The sequence below is a fragment of the Aptenodytes patagonicus genome, chromosome 27 (genome assembly GCF_965638725.1).
Source record: "Aptenodytes patagonicus chromosome 27, bAptPat1.pri.cur, whole genome shotgun sequence".
Lineage (NCBI taxonomy): Eukaryota > Metazoa > Chordata > Aves > Sphenisciformes > Spheniscidae > Aptenodytes > Aptenodytes patagonicus.
In genome coordinates this window covers 262,059-281,255 of record NC_134975.1, presented here as the reverse complement: position 1 = coordinate 281,255, position 19,197 = coordinate 262,059, and the positions used below count along the sequence as shown (strand labels likewise).

Here is a 19,197-nt window from a genome sequence, read left to right as displayed (position 1 = left end):
CACCTCAGAACCCCCATGTTGGAGGTCACCTCCAATGATACCTCATAACCTTGTCCCCGAGGTGACCTCCAATAGGACAATGCCTAAGAACCTTGTCCCTGAGGTCACCTCCAATAAGGTGGTGCCCAAGAACCCCCATGGCGGAGGTCACCTCCAACGAGACGACACCCAATAACCCCAAATCCCCCTCCCCCCACCTTGTCCTGGGAGAGGGGTCTCTGAAATCCCAGAGAAGCCGGGGGGGGGAAGGGCGAGGACCTCCCAAATCCCACCCCAGCCCCATCCCAGCAACCCACGGGGCTGCCGCCATGATGCCCCTTCCCCGACTTCCCCTCCCCGGGCCACCCCGGCCCTTGCTCCCACTGCCGACGTGTCCCTTGGCCCCATCATGGGTCTGACCCCATCAAAAATTAACACCCCCCCCACCCCCCCCCCCCGGCTTCCCCAGGCCGAGAATGCGCTGACCCAAGCAGGGCCACCTCCGTCAGCACCTTTCGAGTCCCTTTCGACCACAAAAATCGCTAAAATTTAACCCAACGGGACTGGCGAAGGCCGTACGTTGGCCCAAGCCGGGAGACATCCCGCGTTTCCCCCCCCCCCCCATCTCCGGGATGCCCACCTGAAGGGTACCCCCCACGAGCTGGATGAAGGCGGTTGGTCCCAGATGGCCCCTCTCCAAAAGCCGCCTTTTCCCCTCAAAAAAAAGCAACGCTGGAGAAATAATTAAAAAGAAAGACGAAGATTTTTTTTGTTGTTGGTTTTTTTTTTTCTTCCTGCCCCAGATTGCTCCAGTTTTGCCCCATTTGGGGGGGGGGGGGTTTTCGTTGCCACGACGAGGGGAGGGAAGCGCTGCCGGTGGCTTTGGCTCTGGCCACCCTTTGCCGGCACTTGGTGGCCCCCCCCCCAGCCCCCCCCGGACACCTTCGCGCTGCCCTTGCCTGCACTTTTGCCCACCTGCCTTTGCCTTCTCCTGCTGGAAAATCACCCAAAAAACAACCCAACCCCACCCCAGATGTCAAACATTAACCCAAACCAGCCGTTGGCCAGGTTATATAGGAGACCATCCCTGGGGCTTGTGGAGCGAGGACACTGTGGGAGCGAGAGAAGGATTTTTGGGGTGAAATCCATCCCTTTTGGGGCTCTGCGAGTGTGGGGCGGGCGTGCATGGCTGCGGGGCGTTCCCGGGGTCTCACGGCGGCAGCATGGCTTTCGCCAGCCTCCTGGAGCACATGGGGGGTATGGGACGCTTCCAGGTGGCCTCGGTGCTCCTCCTGGCCCTGCCCGTCCTCATGACGGCCACTCACAACCTTCTGCAGAACTTCACGGCCGCCACCAGCGACCATCGCTGCCGGCTTCGTTGGGAGGCCAATGTCACCGGCCTCGACCTCCAGGACCTGCTGAGGGTCTCGGTTCCCCACAGCGAGCAGTGCCGACGCTTCGTGACACCACAGTGGTGGCTTTTGGCGGCCAACGGCTCGGCTCCCAACAGCAGCTGGCCAGAGACAGAGCCCTGCCGTGATGGCTGGACCTACGACCGCAGCGTCTTCATCAGCACCATCATCACTGAGGTAGGACGGCAGCAGCAGTGGGGTGGGATTTGGAACCGGTGGCACGTTTCACCCAATCCTGTGTGCGGTTCCCACCTTGAGGAACCGGCGAAGGGTCCGCTGTCATCACGACGTTGAGTTCTTCCGACTGGAGCGTCTTCCCCACTCAACCCTTGGTGGAGGCATTCAACGCCGTGAGAGCTCAGGACAAGAAAGGGGGGGGGGGGATGAGGGAGTTGGTGGCCGTCAACAAGGGGGTCAAAAAGGGGCCAGATGACCCCCTGGAAGGAGCTTCCAACCATGGGGATGCTGGGAAGGGTGGCCAAGTGTTTAGTGGCACCTTCTTGGCGTTTCCATTGGCCGTCCGTTGGCTGTTGTGTTGGATCAACCCTACCATCCACCACGGCCAGTTTTGGCGGGCAAAAGGGAGGCCAGAGGGGACCCCCCCCGCCCCCCCCCGCCCCGATCTCTGTCCCACCCCATGTCCTCGCCCCTCGGCAGTGGGACCTGGTGTGCAGCTCCCGGGGTCTGAAGCAGTTGGCCCAGTCGCTCTACATGGCCGGCGTCTTGGTGGGCGGCATCATTTTCGGGGGTCTCTCGGACAGGTGAGGGGGGGGACACCCCGTCCCCGTGGGCAGGTGGGGCAGCATCATGGGGGCTGTCTCACCCCCCCCCCCCTTCCTCCTCACCACCACCCAGGTTTGGCCGCCGGTCGCTGCTCACCTGGTGCTACCTTCAGATGGGCACCATGGGGACGTGCTCCTCCTTTGCCCCGACTTTCACCGTCTACTGCCTCTTCCGCTTCCTCACGGGCATGGCCTTCTCCGGCATCATCCTCAACAGCGTCTCCCTCTGTACGTGGCCCCCACCAGCCCCACGGTACCGGCTCCGGGCACCCTTCCCGGTCTGCTCCACGTCTCTGCATATCTCGGCAGCTTTGGAGTGGATGCCCACTCGCACCCGGGCGCTCGTGGGGACCTTCATGGGTTACTGCTACACCATCGGGCAGTTCCTGCTGGCTGGGATCGCCTACGCCATCCCTGATTGGCGTTGGCTGCAGCTCACCCTGTCGCTGCCCTTCTTCTGCTTCTTCCTCTACTCATGGTGAGGAGGAGAAAGGGGAGGAATGGTGTCGTGGATGGAGGGACGGATGCAGGGATGGACAGATGGAGGTGTGGATGGATGGACGGAGGGGCGGTGGGATGGATGGATGGACAGATGGAAGTGTGGATGGATGGAGGGATGGTGAGATGGATGCATGGACAGATGGAGGTGTGGATGGAGGGACGGTGGGATGGATGGGTGGACAGATGGAGGTGTGGAGAGATGGCGAGATGGATGCATGGACAGATGGAGGTATGGATGGATGGAGGGACGGTGGGATGGATGGACAGATGGTGGTATGGATGGATGGAGGGATGGTGGGATGGATGGATGCATGGAGGGTTGCATGGATGGGTGGGTAGAAGGAAAGGTGGGTGCAAAGGTGGATGGACAGATGACTAGAAGGTGCAAGGATGGATGGGGGGCTGGATGGATGGAGGGATGGACAGATGGAGGGTTGGATGGATGGAGGGATGGATGGATGGAGGGCTGGACGGCTGGAGGGTTGGCTGGATGGAGGGCTGGCTGGCTGGAGGCCTGGCTGGCTGGGTGGAAGCACGGAGAGACGGCTGGAGGGACAGAGGGGTAGATCACTGGTGGCAGGGTCAGACAGATGGTGGGGCGATCCTTGGGATCCTGTCCCCATCTCCTCCACAGGTGGTTAACAGAGTCAGCTCGCTGGCTGGTCATGGTGGGGAAGTCCCACCAAGCCCTGAAGGAGCTCCAGAAAGTGGCCAGGATAAATGGGAAGAAAGAGGAAGGGGACAAGCTCGACGTAGAAGTAAAAGGCTCTGGCTGGGTCCCCTGGGGCATCTCTGGGGCGTTTTATAGGGCGTGGGGGGAAGTGACCCCACTCTCCTGGCCCTCAGGTAGAGGGCCAACAGTGGGGCTCCCCTACACCCATCTTTCCAGCCCCTTAAACAACCATCCACCCCCGTAGACAGCTGTCCATCCATCACCATCTGCATCCACCCATCTCCTTATACAACCATCCATCTCCGTCATCTCCATCTCCGTCATCTCCGTCATCTCCATCTCCATCTCTGTCATCTCCATCTCCATCTCCGTCATCTCCATCTCCGTCATCTCCATCTCCGTCATCTCCATCATCTCCACCTCCATCTCCGTCATCTCCATCTCCGTCATCTCCATCTCCGTCATCTCCATCATCTCCACCTCCATCTCCGTCATCTCCATCTCTGTCATCTCCATCTCCATCTCCATCATCTCCATCTCCATCTCCGTCATCTCCATCTCCATCTCCATCCAGCCCCTTTTACAACGAACCAACCATCCATCTCTCCACCATCTCCGGCTCCCATATCCATCCATCTGGCCATCCATCTGTTCGTCCGTCCCTCCATCCCTCCACCCACCCACCCTCCACCCACCCTGCCCAGGGCTTAATCCTGCCCCCCCCCCACCCCCCGCCCCCTCCAAGCTCCATCCTGGTTTCCCTCTCTGCTCCTCCCACACCTGCCCCCCCCTAGCGAGAAGAGGGACCACCACAGTGCCCCGTCCTCACCCCAGAGCCCCCCCCTGCCCCGGCTCTCCCTCTAGGCCTTGAGGTCCTACATGCAGAAGGAGATGGCTTCATCGAGGAATCGCCACACGGTGGTTGACCTGGTCCGGACGCCCGTCGTGCGCCGCATCTCTTGTTGCCTCTGCTTTGTGTGGTACGCCCAGCGGCGGAGGACATCTGTGGGTGGTTGTCCATCCGTCCCCCCCCGCCAGTCGTTGATCCGTCCATCCCGCTGTCCACCCCCCCACCCACCCCCAAACACCCACCTTAGCTGGGTCCTTATTGGAAAGGGAAACTGAGTCACGGTGCAGGACTCGGTCAACAGAGGTCTCTTGGCCCACACGTGCTCCAGGAAAGGACACAGATCTCCTGGCTGGCTCCCACAGGCCAGGGGATGGTGTGTGACCCCCACATCCCACCCCACACCTCCCCACTGGTGACATTTGCCCCCGCCCCACACCCCTCTTCTTGGCTTAGGTTCTCCACCAGCTTCGCCTACTACGGGCTGGCCATGGACCTGCAAAACTTTGACTTCAACATCTACGTGATCCAGCTCGTCTTTGGGGCCGTGGACATCCCGGCCAAGCTGTTCTCCATCCTCACCATCACCTTCGTGGGGCGACGCTTCACCCAGTCCATTGCCCTCATCCTGGCTGGCTTGGCCATCTTGGCCAACATCTTGGTGCCACGAGGTGAGGGCTGGGGGTGGTGGCAGTGGCGTCCCCTTCATCTCCAGCGCATAAGGCACCACCTGGGAGGGCCAAAACAAGCTCAACCCATTAACACAACTCACAGGCTGAGTGATTTTAGCTTTTTACGGGCGATTTGCCTGAAATCCTGGTGTTTGGGGTCTCCTCTCTCCATCACCCACTGTCAACCCAACCCGCCTCCAACTTAGTGACACCAAAGTGAGGCCCAGATGTCCTGCCCTCATCCCCACAGACCTGCGGACGCTCCGGACTGCCCTGGCCGTCTTCGGGAAGGGTTGCTTGGCCGCGTCCTTCAACTGCGTCTTCCTCTACACGGGTGAGCTCTACCCCACCGTTATTCGGTAAGGAGCCGGGGTGGAGGTTGCGGGAGGTGATGGGGTGGCCGTGACCACGCAGGCTGGTCCTTCAGGGCCCCGCGGTGTCCCACAGGCAGACGGGCATGGGGTTGGCCAACACCATGGCCCGTTTGGGCAGCATCACGGCCCCCTTGGTGAAGATGACAGACGAGGTCTTCCCCGCGTTGCCCTTCATCATCTACGGGGCAGCCCCCGTGGTGTCGGGGCTGGTGGCCATCTTCCTGCCAGAGACACGGAACACGGCACTGCCTGAGACCGTGGAGGAGGTGGAGGGCAGGTGGGATTGGAGGGACTGAAGGACGAGGGGAGGGACAGATGGCTGGTGGGGAGGGACAGATGGCTGGTGGGGAGGGACAGACGGCTGGTGGGGAGGGACAGACGGACGAGTGGACACAGGGAGGGATGGTGGGAGGGTTGGTTGGACATGGAGAGGGATGGATGGAGGATCGGTTGTGTGTGGGGACGGATGGATGGAGAGGTGGATGGGCAGTTGGGTGGACGGACGGGGTGGAGGATTGGTTGTCTGTGGTGCTGGATGGACGGACAGATGGACAGGGGTGGATGGGATTGGGCAGAGATAAGTGGATAGACAGATGGATGGATAGGAGGAAGACTAGAGCAATGGATGGATGAAAGGATGGACAGACGGACGTCTATGAAGATGGATGGATGGGTGATGGATGGACAGGTCAATGGGGAAGGAGGGGGAACAGCAGCACGAAAACCCACCCGGCCTGCCAAAACCATCCAGCCCATCCTCCCTCTCCCGCCAGGACCCAGCCCCAGAAGGACGAAGCCCAACATCTCCAGGTCCCACTTCAACCCATCCAGCCCAGCGGCACCACGGGGCCCTGCTAGTGCCAACCACCCTGGGGGACCCCCAAACCGCCCCCCCCCCCCCAGGTCCTCAATATACCCAGCGGGTGAAGGAGCAGGAGTGGGGTTTGGGGGGTGCATCCCGCCCCAGAAGAGCAAAGGGACGGCGATGACCATGGCCAAGGAGGGGACCCAGGCGTCCGCCTCTCCATGGAGAGTTAGGGGATGGCGTGTGGCATGTGGCGTGTGTGTCCCCCCCCCCCAAATGCCGCTTCGCAGGATGGTTTTTCTGTGCTGGAATAAAAACAATAAAAGCAAAAATCATGTGAAACGCAGCCAAGGGGAGGGCGGAGGGGTGGGGGGCGGGGGGTGTTTTCCCACGGCCGCGGGGGGTCCTGCACAGCCTGGCCGTCCCGCCCTGAAGGCAAATATGGGACCCAGCGGGGTGCTGTGACCTCGGCATCGCGTCCCCCCCTTCCACCGTCCCCTCCTCCCCTCTGCCTGCGCCGGAGCTGCGAGGGAGGGAGAGTCACGGTCAAGAGCGCAGGGAGGACCCAGGCGTCCTGAGGACCCAGGGATCCTGAGGACCCACGTGTCCGGGCATCCCAAGGATCCAGGGATCCCAAGGACCCAGATGTCCCAAGGATCCAGGGATCCCAAGGACCCAGGCTTCCAGATGTCCCAAGGACCCAGACACCCTAAGGACCCAGACGTCCCAAGGACCCAGATGTCCGGGTGCCTAGAGACATCCCAAGGACCCAGGGATCCCAAGGACCCAAGGATCCCAAGGACCCAGACGTCCCAAGGACCCAGGGATCCCAAGGACCCAGGCGTCCGGGTGCCTAGAGACATCCCAAGGACCCAGGGATCCCAAAGACCCAGATGTCCCAAGGACCCAGGGATCCCAGGAATCCAGGTGCCCAGACCTCCCAAGGACCCATGGATCCCAAGGATCCCAAGGACCCAGGGATCCCAAGGACCCAGGTGTCTGGGTGCCTAGAGACATCCCAAGGACCCAGGGATCCCAAGGACCCAGGGATCCCAAAGACCCAGATGTCCCAAGGACCCAGATGTCCCAGGAATCCAGGTGCCCAGACCTCCCAAGGCCCCATGGATCCCAAGAACCTAAGCGTCCGGCCACCCAGCACCCACCGCACCCTTCTCTCCAACCACCCAGCCAGTGAGGACCCAAACGTCCTCCCCCCCGCCAAGCCACCCCCAAAGTCCCCTGGTCGCCGCCCCTTCCTGCTTACGCTCTGCTGCCTCCCCCTGCCCTCCTGCCCGGGGTCCAAGGGGCTCCCGGGGATCCGGTTCAGGGCCCCAGGGACTTTGTCCCACGAATCACGCACCATGGACGGTGAAAACAAGCTGAGGGGGGCTAGGGGGGTCCCCATCCACCTGGGGATGGGGGCTTCCTCGGCGAGGAAGAGGATGGAGAGGATGGGATGGCCCCAGGGAGGCGTCGGGCATCCCTGGTTGGGGACCGGCATGGCCAGCACCAGCATTTCCGCCTGACGATCGTCTCCACTGACCCATAGCGGGATCTGCTCCCGCCGGAGTCAAACGTTAACCGGGACCGGGGGTGGCTTTAAATAGGAGCGGGGACAGGGACAGGGACAGGGCCGTGGCCATGGACAGCCGCGGGGCCGAGGGGTGGTAGCTGCCAGCAGACGGCTCCGGAGAGCGGGATTTGGTGCTGGGAGAGTTTGGGCGATAGCTAGAGCGACGATCAGGTGAGTGGATCAATAGAGAGATCGATGTGTTGATCAGGAGAGAGGAGAGAGCCTCAGAGCCAACAGACTGCTCGAGAGAGAGATTAAAGCTCAAGAGATTGATCAATAGAGAGATTTAAGATCAATAAATTGGTCAACAGAGACCAATAGACCAGTCAATAGATAAAGACGATTATATTGATCAATGGAGAGGTTATAGGTCAATAGATTGATCAATAGTGAGATTAAAGCTCAATAGATTGATCAATAGAGACTGATAGACCAGTCAATAGATAGATTAAGATCAATAGATTATAGGTCAATAGGTTGATCAATAGAGAGAGACCAATAGATCAATCAACAGAGAGATTAGAGATCAATAAATCAATCAATAGAAAGGTTATAGGCCAATAGACTGGTCAATAGAGAGATTAAGACAGATACATTGATCCATAGAAAGATTAAAAATCAATAAATCGATCGACAGACCAATAGATTGATCAACAGAGAGACAGATCATTAGATTGATCGGTGGATCGTGGCTCAACAGATTCATCAGTAGAAAAATACAGACCACTGGGTCGATCAATGAATAGATTATAGCTCAATTTATCGGTAATAGCGACACGCAGACCATCAGACGGATCAATAGAGATGCTGTAGAACGATAGATTGATCAATAGATCGATAGATTGATCAACAGAAACATATAGACCAATAAATTAATAAATAGAGAGAGAGATTATGGACTAATTGATGATCAACACATTATAGATGACAGAGAGCTAAAGATCAATAATTTATCAATAGAGAAAGAGCTCGCTGGATTGATCGACAGGGAGACCAATAGATCGAGGGATAGAGAGGGGGAGATCAATAGATTGATCACCAGACCTCTGTAGATGAGCAGATAAATCGCTCGATTGACAGGGTGAGGAGTCGGGGCAGAGGGCCGGGGGGGCAGATCCGCCAGCTGGATGACGGTTGGCATGGGCAATCGAGAAATCCATCGGCCGATTGATCGATCGATCGACCGAGGGGCGAAGGAGGGCTGGAGAAAGAGCGAGTGGGAGTGGCAGAGGGAGGGAGGGACGGAGGGAGGGACGGAAGGACAGCGGGTGGCCGGAGAGACCGAGCTGGAGACCGAGAGAGTGGCAGAGAGAGGGAGAGGAGCAGAAGGGCAGGTAGGGATCGATTGATCGCGAGGGATCATTGGAGGGATGAACCTACTGCGAGAGCGGTAGGACAGACGGGAGAGAGGATCGATCGATTGATTGATTGACTGATCAACCGATAATGTGGGGGGAGGGAGGAGGAGGAGGCAGAGCAGCGAGGGGCCGAGCTGATAGCAAGAAATAAATAATCAGCGACTGGTAGGTCAATAGAGACTGAGATTGATAGAATGACAGGTAGATCGACCGATTAGATCGATAGATCGAGTGATAGATCGATAGATCGAGTGATAGATCGATAGACAGAGAGACTGACAGATTGAGAGACTGATATATCAGCAGACACCCCAATAGATCAATAGAGATCGATCGATAGCGATGTTGATAGACTGGTAGGTAGATTGATCAATTAGATCCAGAGATTGATAGATTGACAGGCAGAGAGACTGACAGACTGATAGACCGACAGATCAATAGACACCCCAAGAGATCAATAGAGACCGACAAATTGATAGCGACACTGACGGAGCGATCGGCAGATCAAGAGACGGAGCGAGCGAGCGAGGCGCTGAGAGATCAATAGAGGAACCGATAGATCATCGACAGACAGACTGATAGATCGGTACGTGGACAGACCGACCGATAGACCTATAGGGAGACCGGTGGATCGATGGACGGACCAATCAATCGATAGGTCAATAGACCGATAAATAGACTGGTCGATAGATTGATAGACCGATCAACAGATGATCAATGGAGGGTCCTCGATTCCTTCCTCCGTCTGTCCCTCAGTCCCTCCCTTGACATCCCCCCCCCCTTGATCCCTCTGTCCCTCCCGTGGTCTGTCCGTTGGTCCATCCCTCGTCCTCACCTCTCCCCCCCACCTCTCCTCGGCTGGGCCCTTGGTCATCCCTTGGCCATCCCCGGTCCCGTCCCTCGGCCAATCCTGGTCTTGTCCCTCCACCGTCCTCCAACCCACCCCTTCGCTGCTGCTCGGCCCTTCCTCTGCTGCGTCCCTTGTCCATCCCTTGGCCTGTCCTTCCACCTGTCCCTCAGCCCTTCCTCCAAACCACCCCCGGGCCGTTCCTCGGCCGTTCCTCACCCATCCCTTGGCCCATCCTTTGATCCAACCCTCAGCCCTTCCTCCAAACCACCCCCGGGCCGTTCCTCGGCCGTTCCTCGGCCCCTCCTTGGATCTGTCCATTCACTGACCATCCAAACCACCCCTCGGCTGTTCCTCATCCATCCCTTGGCCCATCCTTTGATCCAACCCTCACCCCTTCCTCCAAACCACCCCTGGGCCGTTCCTCGGCCGTTCCTCAGCCCATCCTTCAACCTCTTCTCCTCCTCCCACCCTCCAGCTGACCTGGGCCCCTCCTCCCCAGCTCCATCCCTCGTCCCACCATGACCTTCGTGGAGCTGCTGGCCCGCCTGGGCGGGATGGGACGCTTCCAGGTGACCTACGTGGCCGCCCTGGCCATTCCGCTGCTCATGCTGGCCAGCCACAACCTCCTGCAGAACTTCACTGCCGGTGTCCCCGAGCACCACTGCCGGCCTCGGCCCCTGGCCAATGACAGCGTCGGGGATGTCCCACTCCTCGTCTCCATCCCCTCTGATGGCCACCACCGTCCCCAGCGTTGCCGCCGCTACGTGGAACCCCAGTGGCACCTCTTAGAGGTCAATGGCACGGTCAACGGCACGGCTAACGGGGCGGCCACCGAGCCTTGCCATGACGGCTGGACTTACCACGACGGCGTCTTCGCTCACACCATCGTGACCGAGGTGAGGGGTGGCCCACAGCCCCGCCCTGGGTGGGGGAACGACCCAGGTGTCCAGGTGTTGACCCTCCCCGTGTCCTCTCCCGCTGGCAGTGGGACCTGGTGTGCGAGTCCAAGACGTTGAGGCAGGTGGCCCAATCCATCTACATGGCCGGGATCCTCCTGGGCTCTGGCCTCTTCGGGGTCCTCTCCGACAAGTGCGTGGCCACCCCGGAACTGTACTGGGATGAACTGGGAGGAACTGGGAAGCGGGGAGAGCTGTGCACAGGGATGTCCTCCCCTCCCTCTCCCCCTGGTGTCCCCACTGCCCCCCGGGGTGGGTCTGTCCCAGCACGGCTTGTCCCACTGTCCCCACTGCCCCCAGGTCACTCTTCCCAGTATTCCCAGCGCCCATATTCCCCGATCCCAGTGTTCCAGATGCCTTGTGTCCCCATCCCAGTGCCCCATGTCCCTGTCCCAGAATTCCCAGCCCCCCCCATTTGCCCCCCCCCCATCCCAGTGCCCATGTCCCCATCCCGGTGGCCCCAGCACCCCACAACCCCCGTCCCGGTGGCCCCAGCACCCCGTGTCCCCTGTCCCAGCATCTCCAGCACCCCGTATCCCCCATCCCAGCACCTCCAGTGCCTCATGCCCCTCTCCCAGTGCCCCATATCAGCATCCCAGTGCCCCCAGTGCCCCATGTCCCCCATCCCAGTGCCCCCAGCGCCGGTGTCCCAGCAGGTTCGGGCGCCGGGCGCTGCTGACCTGGTGCTACCTGCAGCTGGGGGTGACAGGGCCGGCACCGCGGCCGCCCCCAGCTTCGTCGTCTACTGTCTCTGCCGCTTCTTGGCGGGCCTGGCCATGGCCGGGGTCTCCCTCAACTCCGCCTCCCTCTGTGAGCTGGGGACCCTGGGGTCTGGGCTTGGTCCTGCCACCCCCTACCCCATGGGAGGGACCCTGGGGTCCGGGCTTGGTCCTACCACCCTTATCCCACGGGAAGCACCCAGGCGTCCAGGCCCCAACCCTACCGCCATTGACCCTGGGGAAGGACCCAGGCCCCAACCCTACCGCGTTGACCCTTGGGAGGGACCCAGGCCCCAACCCTACCGCCGTTGACCCTGGGGAGGGACCCAGGCCCCAACCCTACCGCGTTGACCCTGGGGAGGGACCCACGTGTCCGTGCTTGGCTCTACCACCATTGACCTTGGGGAAGGCTCCAGGCGTCCAGGCTCCAACCCTACCACCCCCACCCCGCGGGAGGGACCCAGATATCCCGGGTTGGCCCTATCCCACGGGACAGACCCCCACCGTCCGCGCGCTGACGGTTTGCCCGCAGGCATGGAGTGGATCCCGACGGAAGCGCGCGCCGTGGTGGGCACCATTAACGGCTACTGCTACACCTTGGGGCAGTTCGTGCTGGCGGCCGCGGCCTTCGGCCTCCCTCACTGGCGCTGGCTCCAGCTCGTCGTCTCCCTCCCCTTCTTCCTCTTCTTCCTCTACTCCTGGTACGGGGAACCCAGGCGTCCGGGCGGCTGCCCACCCCCATCCTCATGGCTTGGGGGGGGGGCGAGGAGGTGGATATTGGGGTGTCTGGGGTCCTTACGGGAGGGGGGTGGGGTGGGGACACCTTGGTCCTCAATGGGTGGGTGGGAGGTGCCGAGTAGGAGCAGGGACCCCCCCCCACCCCGGATGCTCGGGGTCCCCCATAACCCCTCTCCCCCCCCCCCGCCCCCAAGGCTGTTCGTGGAGTCAGCCCGGTGGCAGGTGATTTCGGGGAGACCCGACCTGGCCCTGAAGGGGCTCCGCAAAGTCGCCCGCGTCAATGGCAGGATGGAGGAAGGGGGCAAACTCAGCGAGGAGGTGACGGGGAGCTTCCCAGAGCCCCCCCCCCATCCCCCTGATCTCCCAGATCCCCCCCCCCCCAGTTCCCTTGTAGCCTCTCCTACATCCCCGCACCCCCGGATCCTTCCAGATCCTCCCAGATCTCACTAGATCCCCCAAATCCTTCCAGACCCCCCCTCATTCTCCCTTAGATCCCCCCATTTCCCCTCTACTCAGCCTAGATCGCCCCAGACCCCCTCTATCCCTCCTAGATACTTCTGACCCTCCCCTAGATCCCTCCCAGATCCCTCCACATCACCTGGATCCCCCCACAGTCCCTGTGACCTTCTTGGATCTCTCCAACAGCCCCCATCCCTCCACATCACCTGGATCCCCTCTTGAGACCCCTAGTATCCCTCCTAGATCCCTCTGATCCCACCTAGATCCCCCAGACCCCTCCAATCACCTCCACATCACCTGGATCCCCCCGAGACCCCTAGTATCCCTCTTAGATCCCTCTGATCCCACCTAGATCCCCCCAGACCCCTCCAATCCCCTCCACATCACCTGGATCCCCCCTGAGACCCCTAGTATCCCTCCTAGATCCCTCTGATCCCCCCAGACCCCTCCAATCCCCTCCACATCACCTGGATCCCCTCGAGACCCCTATTATCCCTCCTAGATCCCTCTGATCCCACCTAGATCCCCCCAGACCCCTCCACATCACCTGGATCCCCTCCTGAGACCCCTATTATCCCTCCTAGATCCCTCTGATCCCACCTAGATCCCCCCAGACCCCTCCACATCACCTGGATCCCCTCCTGAGACCCCTAGTATCCCGCCTAGATCCCTCTGATCCCACCTAGATCCCCCCAGACCCCTCCAATCCCCTCCAGATCACCTGGATCCCCTCCTGAGACCCCTATCGTCCCCTCCCAGATCCCCCCGACCCCACTAGCTCCACCCAGGTCCCCATTATCCTCCCCCAGATCCCTCCCATCCCCTGGATCCCCCCGACCCCTTGGATCCCTCCTAGATCCCCCCCCCAAGATCCCCCCAGATCCCCCCCTCCCGCAGGCGCTGCGGGCGCTGGTGCGCCGGGAGCCGCCGCTGCCAGGGGGGGCCCTGGCCACCCTGGTCCGCACCCCCGGGATGAGGACGGTCTCCTGCGGCGTCTCCTTCGTCTGGCAAGTGGGGCCATTTTGGGGCCAAAACCCGCCTTTTGGGGCAAAACCACTTTGGGGGGGGGGCAAAAACCACTTTTTGGGGATCAAACCCCACCTTTTGGGGGGCCAAACCCCACCTTTTGGGGGAAAACCCCTCCTTTTTGGGGTCAAACCCCACCTTTTTGGGCCAAACCCCACCTTTTGGGGGTCAAACCCCACTTTTGGGGGCAAACCCCTCCTTTTTGGGGCAAAACCCTCCTTTTGGGGGGGCAGACCCCTCCTTTTGGGGGTCAAAAAACACCTTTTGGGGGTCAAAAACCACCTTTTTTGGAGGGCAACCCCCACCTTTTTGGGGGCAAACCCCCACCTTTTGGGGCAAACCCCACCTTTTTGGGGGGCAAAAAACACCTTTTGGGGATCAAACCCCACCTTTTGGGGGGCCAAACCCCACCTTTTGGGGCAAACCCCACCTTTTGGGGGGCCAACCCCCACCGTTTTGGGGGCCAAACCCCACCTTTTGGGGCAAACCCCACCTTTTGGGGGCCAAACCCCACCTTTTTTGGGGCCAAACCCCACCTTTTGGGGATCAAAACCCACCTTTTTGGGGGCCAAAACCCACCTTTTGGGGGCCCAAACCCCACCTTTTTTGGGGGCAAAAAACACCTTTTGGGGATCAAACCCCACCTTTTTGGGGGCCAAACCCCACCTTTTTGGGTCAAACCCCACCTTTTGGGGATCAACCCCCCCCTTTTGGGGGCCAACCCCCCCCTTTTCGGTCCCCACTTGGTCGTGCCTGGTGGGTTTTGCGTTGACACGTTGGGTTTTGGGGGCAGGTTCTCCACCAGCTTCGCCTACTACGGGCTGGCCATGGATCTGCAGGGCTTCGGGGTGGACATCTACCTGAGCCAGCTGGTCTTCGGGGCGGTGGACATCCCGGCCAAGCTGGCCTCGGTGCTGGCCATCAGCTGCCTGGGGCGGCGGGTGGCCCAGAGCGGCTCCTTGGCGCTCGCCGGCATCTGCATCCTGGCCAACATTGTCGTGCCGATGGGTGGGCGCCGGGATGGATGGATGGATGGGTGGATGGATGGGTGGCGGAGGGCTGAAAGGACGGAGGACAATGGGATGGAGGGATGGAGGACAGTGGGATGGAGGACAGTGGGATGGAGGGATGGAGGACAGTGGGATGGAGGACAGTGGGATGGAGGGATGGAGGACAGTGGGATGGAGGACAATGGGATGGAGGGATGGAGGACAGTGGGATGGAGGACAGTGGGATGGAGGGATGGAGGACAGTGGGATGGAGGACAATGGGATGGAGGGATGGAGGACAGTGGGATGGAGGGATGGAGGACAGTGGGATGGAGGACAGTGGGATGGAGGACAGTGGGATGGAGGACAGTGGGATGGAGGGATGGAGGACAGTGGGATGGAGGACAGTGGGATGGAGGACAGTGGGATGGAAGACAGTGGGACGGAGGACAGTGGGATGGAGGGATGGAGGACAGTGGGATGGAGGGATGGAGGACAGTGGGATGGAGGACAATGGGATGGAGGGATGGAGGACAGTGGGATGGAGGGATGGAGGACAGTGGGATGGAGGACAGTGGGATGGAGGACAATGGGATGGAGGGATGGAGGACAGTGGGATGGAGGACAGTGGGATGGAGGGATGGAGGACAGGGGGATGGAGGACAGTGGGACGGAGGACAGTGGGAGGGAGGACAGTGGGATGGAGGGATGGAGGACAGTGGGATGGAGGACAGTGGGATGGAGGACAGTGGGATGGAGGGATGGAGGACAGTGGGATGGAGGACAGTGGGATGGAGGGATGGAGGACGATGGGATGGAGGACAGTGGGATGGAAGACAGTGGGACGGAGGACAATGGGATGGAGGGATGGAGGACAGTGGGATGGAGGGATGGAGGACAGTGGGATGGAGGACAGTGGGATGGAGGGATGGAGGACAATGGAATGGGGGACAGTGGGATGGAGGACAGTGGGATGGAGGACAGACAGATGGAGGACAGACGGACGGAGGACAATGGAATGGGGGACAGTGGGATGGAGGACAGTGGGATGGAGGAGAATGGGATGGAGGAAGAAGATGTAGGGTAGAGAGAGAAGTTGGAGGGACAGAGGCTGGAAAGATGGAGGGATGGAGGTTGGAGGATGACGGGATGGAGGGACAGAGGGTGGAAGGATGGGTGGAGGTTGGAGGGACGGAGGGAAGGAGGTTGGAGGACAGAGACGGGGGGGGACGGGACGTTGGGGGGACGTTGGGGGTGCACCGGGGGGGGGGACACACAGCGACAGAGGTTGAAGGATGGAGGGATGAAGGGTCATTGGAGGGGCTCGGGACATTCCGGGGGTGGAGGCGGAGGGAAGGAGGACCTTTGGCGGGTCACCGAGGAGCCGTTGGGGGGCCGGAGGTGCGAGACCTCCCATCCCCGTCCCCAGAGCTGCAGACGCTGCGCATGGCCTTCGCCGTGATCGGGAAGGGCTCGTTGGCCGCCTCCTTCAACTGCGCCTACATCTTCTCCGGAGAGCTCTTCCCCACCGTCATCAGGTGGGTGGTCGTCACCCGCGGGGGCTGCTGGCACCGCAGCCCTCCCTCCATCCGTCTGTCCGTCCATCCGCTCATCCGTCTGCCAACCCACTCACCGAGCCGTCCTCCACCCACCAACCCACCCACCCGCCCATCGACCAGCCCATCTACCCGCCCACCCGCCCACCCACCCACCCGTGCAAACACCATTCCATGGCGCCGACCAACCCACCCATCCGCCACCAACCCCTCCACCCCCTCCAACCACCTCTCCATCCACCCGTCCACCACCAACCCCTCCATCCCTCAACGCTTCAACCCCTCCAACCACCACCAACCCCTCCATCCCTCAACCCTTCAACCCCTCCAACCACCACCAACCCCTCCATCCCTCAACCCTTCAACCCCTCCAACCACCACCAACCCCTCCATCCCTCAACCCTTCAACCCCTCCATCCACCCCTCCACCCATCCATCCACCATCAACCCTTCCATCCCTCAACCCACCCATCCACCCATCCATCCATCATCATCAACCCTTCCATCCCTCAACCCCTCCATCCCTCAACTGCTCCTTCCATCCAACCACCTCTATCTCCATCCATTCATCTGTCCGTCCGTCCATCCACCCACCATCAACCCCTCCATCCCTCAACCCCTCCATCCATCCACCCATCCTTCAACACCTCCATCCGTCCACCCACCCACCCACCCATCCATCAACCCCTCCATCCATCCACCTCTCCATCCATCCATCCATCCAACCCTCCATCCATCCACCTTTTCATCCATCCATCCTTCAACCCCTCCATCCCTCAACCCCTCCATCCATCCACCCACCCACCCACCCATCAACCCCTCCATCCGTCCAACCACCCACCCGCCCACCCACCCATCCACCTCTCCATCCATCCATCCAACCCTCCATCCATCCACCTTTTCATCCATCCATCCTTCAACCCCTCCATCCGTCCAACCACCCACCCACTCACCCATCCACCTCTCCATCCATCCATCCAACCCTCCATCCATCCACCTCTTCATCCATCCATCCATCCCTCAACCCCTCCATCCATCCCTCCAACCCTCCATCCATCCACCTCTTCATCCATCCATCCATCCATCCCTCAACCCCTCCATCCATCCATCCACCCATCCTTCAACACCTTCATCCGTCCAACCACCCACCCGCCCATCATCAAACCCTCCATCCATCCACCTCTTCATCCATCCATCCATCCATCATCAACCCCTCCATCCATCCACCTCTCCACCCCTCCATCCATCCATCATCAACCCCTCCATCCATCCACCTCTCCACGCCTCCATCCATCCCTCAACCCCTCCATCCATCCACCCAACCTTCAACCCCTCCATCCGTCCACCCACCCACCCACCCACCCATCCATCATCAAACCCTCCATCCATCCATCCATCCATCCATCCATCCATCCATCCATCCATCTCTCCATCCATCCATCCATCCAACCACCCACCCATCCATCCATCCATCCATCCAACCACCTCTCCATCCGTCCATCCGTCTGTCCGTCCGTCCACCCACTCCCTCTCCCTGGCGCAGGCAGACGGGGATGGGGCTGGGGGGCACCATGGCCCGCGTGGGGGGCATGGTGGCCCCGTTGGTGCGCATGGCAGCTGACGTGACCCCGGTGCTGCCCCTCGTCATCTACGGGGCCGCCCCCATCGTCTCGGCCGTCGCCACCTGCTTCCTGCCCGAGACCCGCAACGTGCCCCTGCCCGAGACCGTCAAGGACGTCGAGAGACGGTGAGGGGCTCCCCAGCGGGGTGGCCTTGGCCAGACCGAGGGACCCCGTCCCCACCAGGTCCCCTTTTTCTCCCCGATCCTTTCGTGGTGGACACGAGGTGGGGGAATCCCCATGTTAGGGGGAAGATCTCTTTCCTGGAGGAACCCGGGAGGTTTTGGGGGGGGAAGAGACAAAGATTTTGGGGGAGAAGGGCTGAAGGTTTTGGGGTGGGAAGAACCAAAGGTTTTGGGGTGGGAAGGGCTGAAGGTTTTGGGGGAGAAGGGTTGAAGGTTTTGGGGGAGAAAGGCCAAAGGTTTTGGGGTGGGAAGGGCTGAAGTTTTTGGGGCGGGAAGAGCTGACTGTTTTGGGGTAAGAGCTGAAGGTTTTGGGGAGGAAAGAGCCAAAGGTTTTGGGGTAAGAGCTGAAGGTTTTGGGGGAGAAGGGCTGAAGGTTTTGGGGTGGGAAGAGCCGAAGGTTTTGGGGGAGAAGGGCTGAAGGTTTTGGGGTGGGAAGAGCCGAAGGTTTTGGGGTAAGAGCTGAAGGTTTTGGGGGAGAAGGGCTGAAGGTTTTGGGGTGGGAAGAGCCGAAGGTTTTGGGGGAGAAGGGCTGAAGGTTTTGGGGTGGGAAGAGCCGAAGGTTTTGGGGTAAGAGCTGAAGGTTTTGGGGTAGAGGGGCTGAAGGTTTTGGGGCAGAAAGAGCCGAAGGTTTTGCGGTAAGAGCTGAAGGTTTTGGGGCGGGAAGAGCCGAAGGTTTTGGGGTAAGAGCCGACGATTTTGGGGTAGAAGGGCTGAAGGTTTTGGGGTTTCTCTGCCCCCGGCGCGGTCACAGAGCGGGTCACCTCAAGGAGGAGGAGGTCACTGTCCCCCTGAGTACCACCAAGACCAAGGACGGCGTCTGAGCGGGAGAAGATGGGCATCGGGGACACCTGGGTCCCGCTGGGCCGGGGGGGGCCGGGGGGGGGGGGGACGACGACAGGACCCCCGGGGGTGACACGTGTCGTGTGTGTCCGTCCCCCCCCCGGTCGATACCCCCCTCCCCCCCCCGACGCTATTTATTTAATCCCAATAAAGCCTCATCGCAACGTCGGCGTTCGATATCAACCGCTCCCCGCCCCCCCGGGGGGACCCAGGCCTCCGGGGGTCCCCGCACCCCCCCGGGGAACCCAGGCTTTTGGGGGGACACCCCCTCCCCTGGGGAACCCA

At 60.7% G+C, this 19,197-nt stretch overlaps 1 protein-coding gene across 1 annotated transcript; it reads left to right on the top strand.

The window, feature by feature from the left end:
* Positions 1–1,106: 1,106 nt before the first annotated feature.
* On the top strand, positions 1,107–18,923 carry LOC143171326 (uncharacterized). The gene is given in 23 exon segments (XM_076360255.1): positions 1,107–1,568; positions 2,049–2,152; positions 2,247–2,401; positions 2,483–2,651; positions 3,309–3,432; positions 4,212–4,327; positions 4,651–4,865; positions 5,116–5,224; positions 5,313–5,516; positions 6,013–6,092; positions 6,143–6,162; positions 7,652–7,788; positions 10,325–10,721; positions 10,811–10,914; positions 11,438–11,493; positions 11,496–11,591; positions 12,033–12,201; positions 12,433–12,556; positions 13,595–13,704; positions 14,517–14,731; positions 16,142–16,250; positions 17,812–18,015; positions 18,824–18,923. Coding segments are annotated over 23 exon segments (3,453 nt in total). The 5' UTR covers positions 1,107–1,202; the 3' UTR covers positions 18,894–18,923.
* Positions 18,924–19,197: the final 274 nt, after the last annotated feature.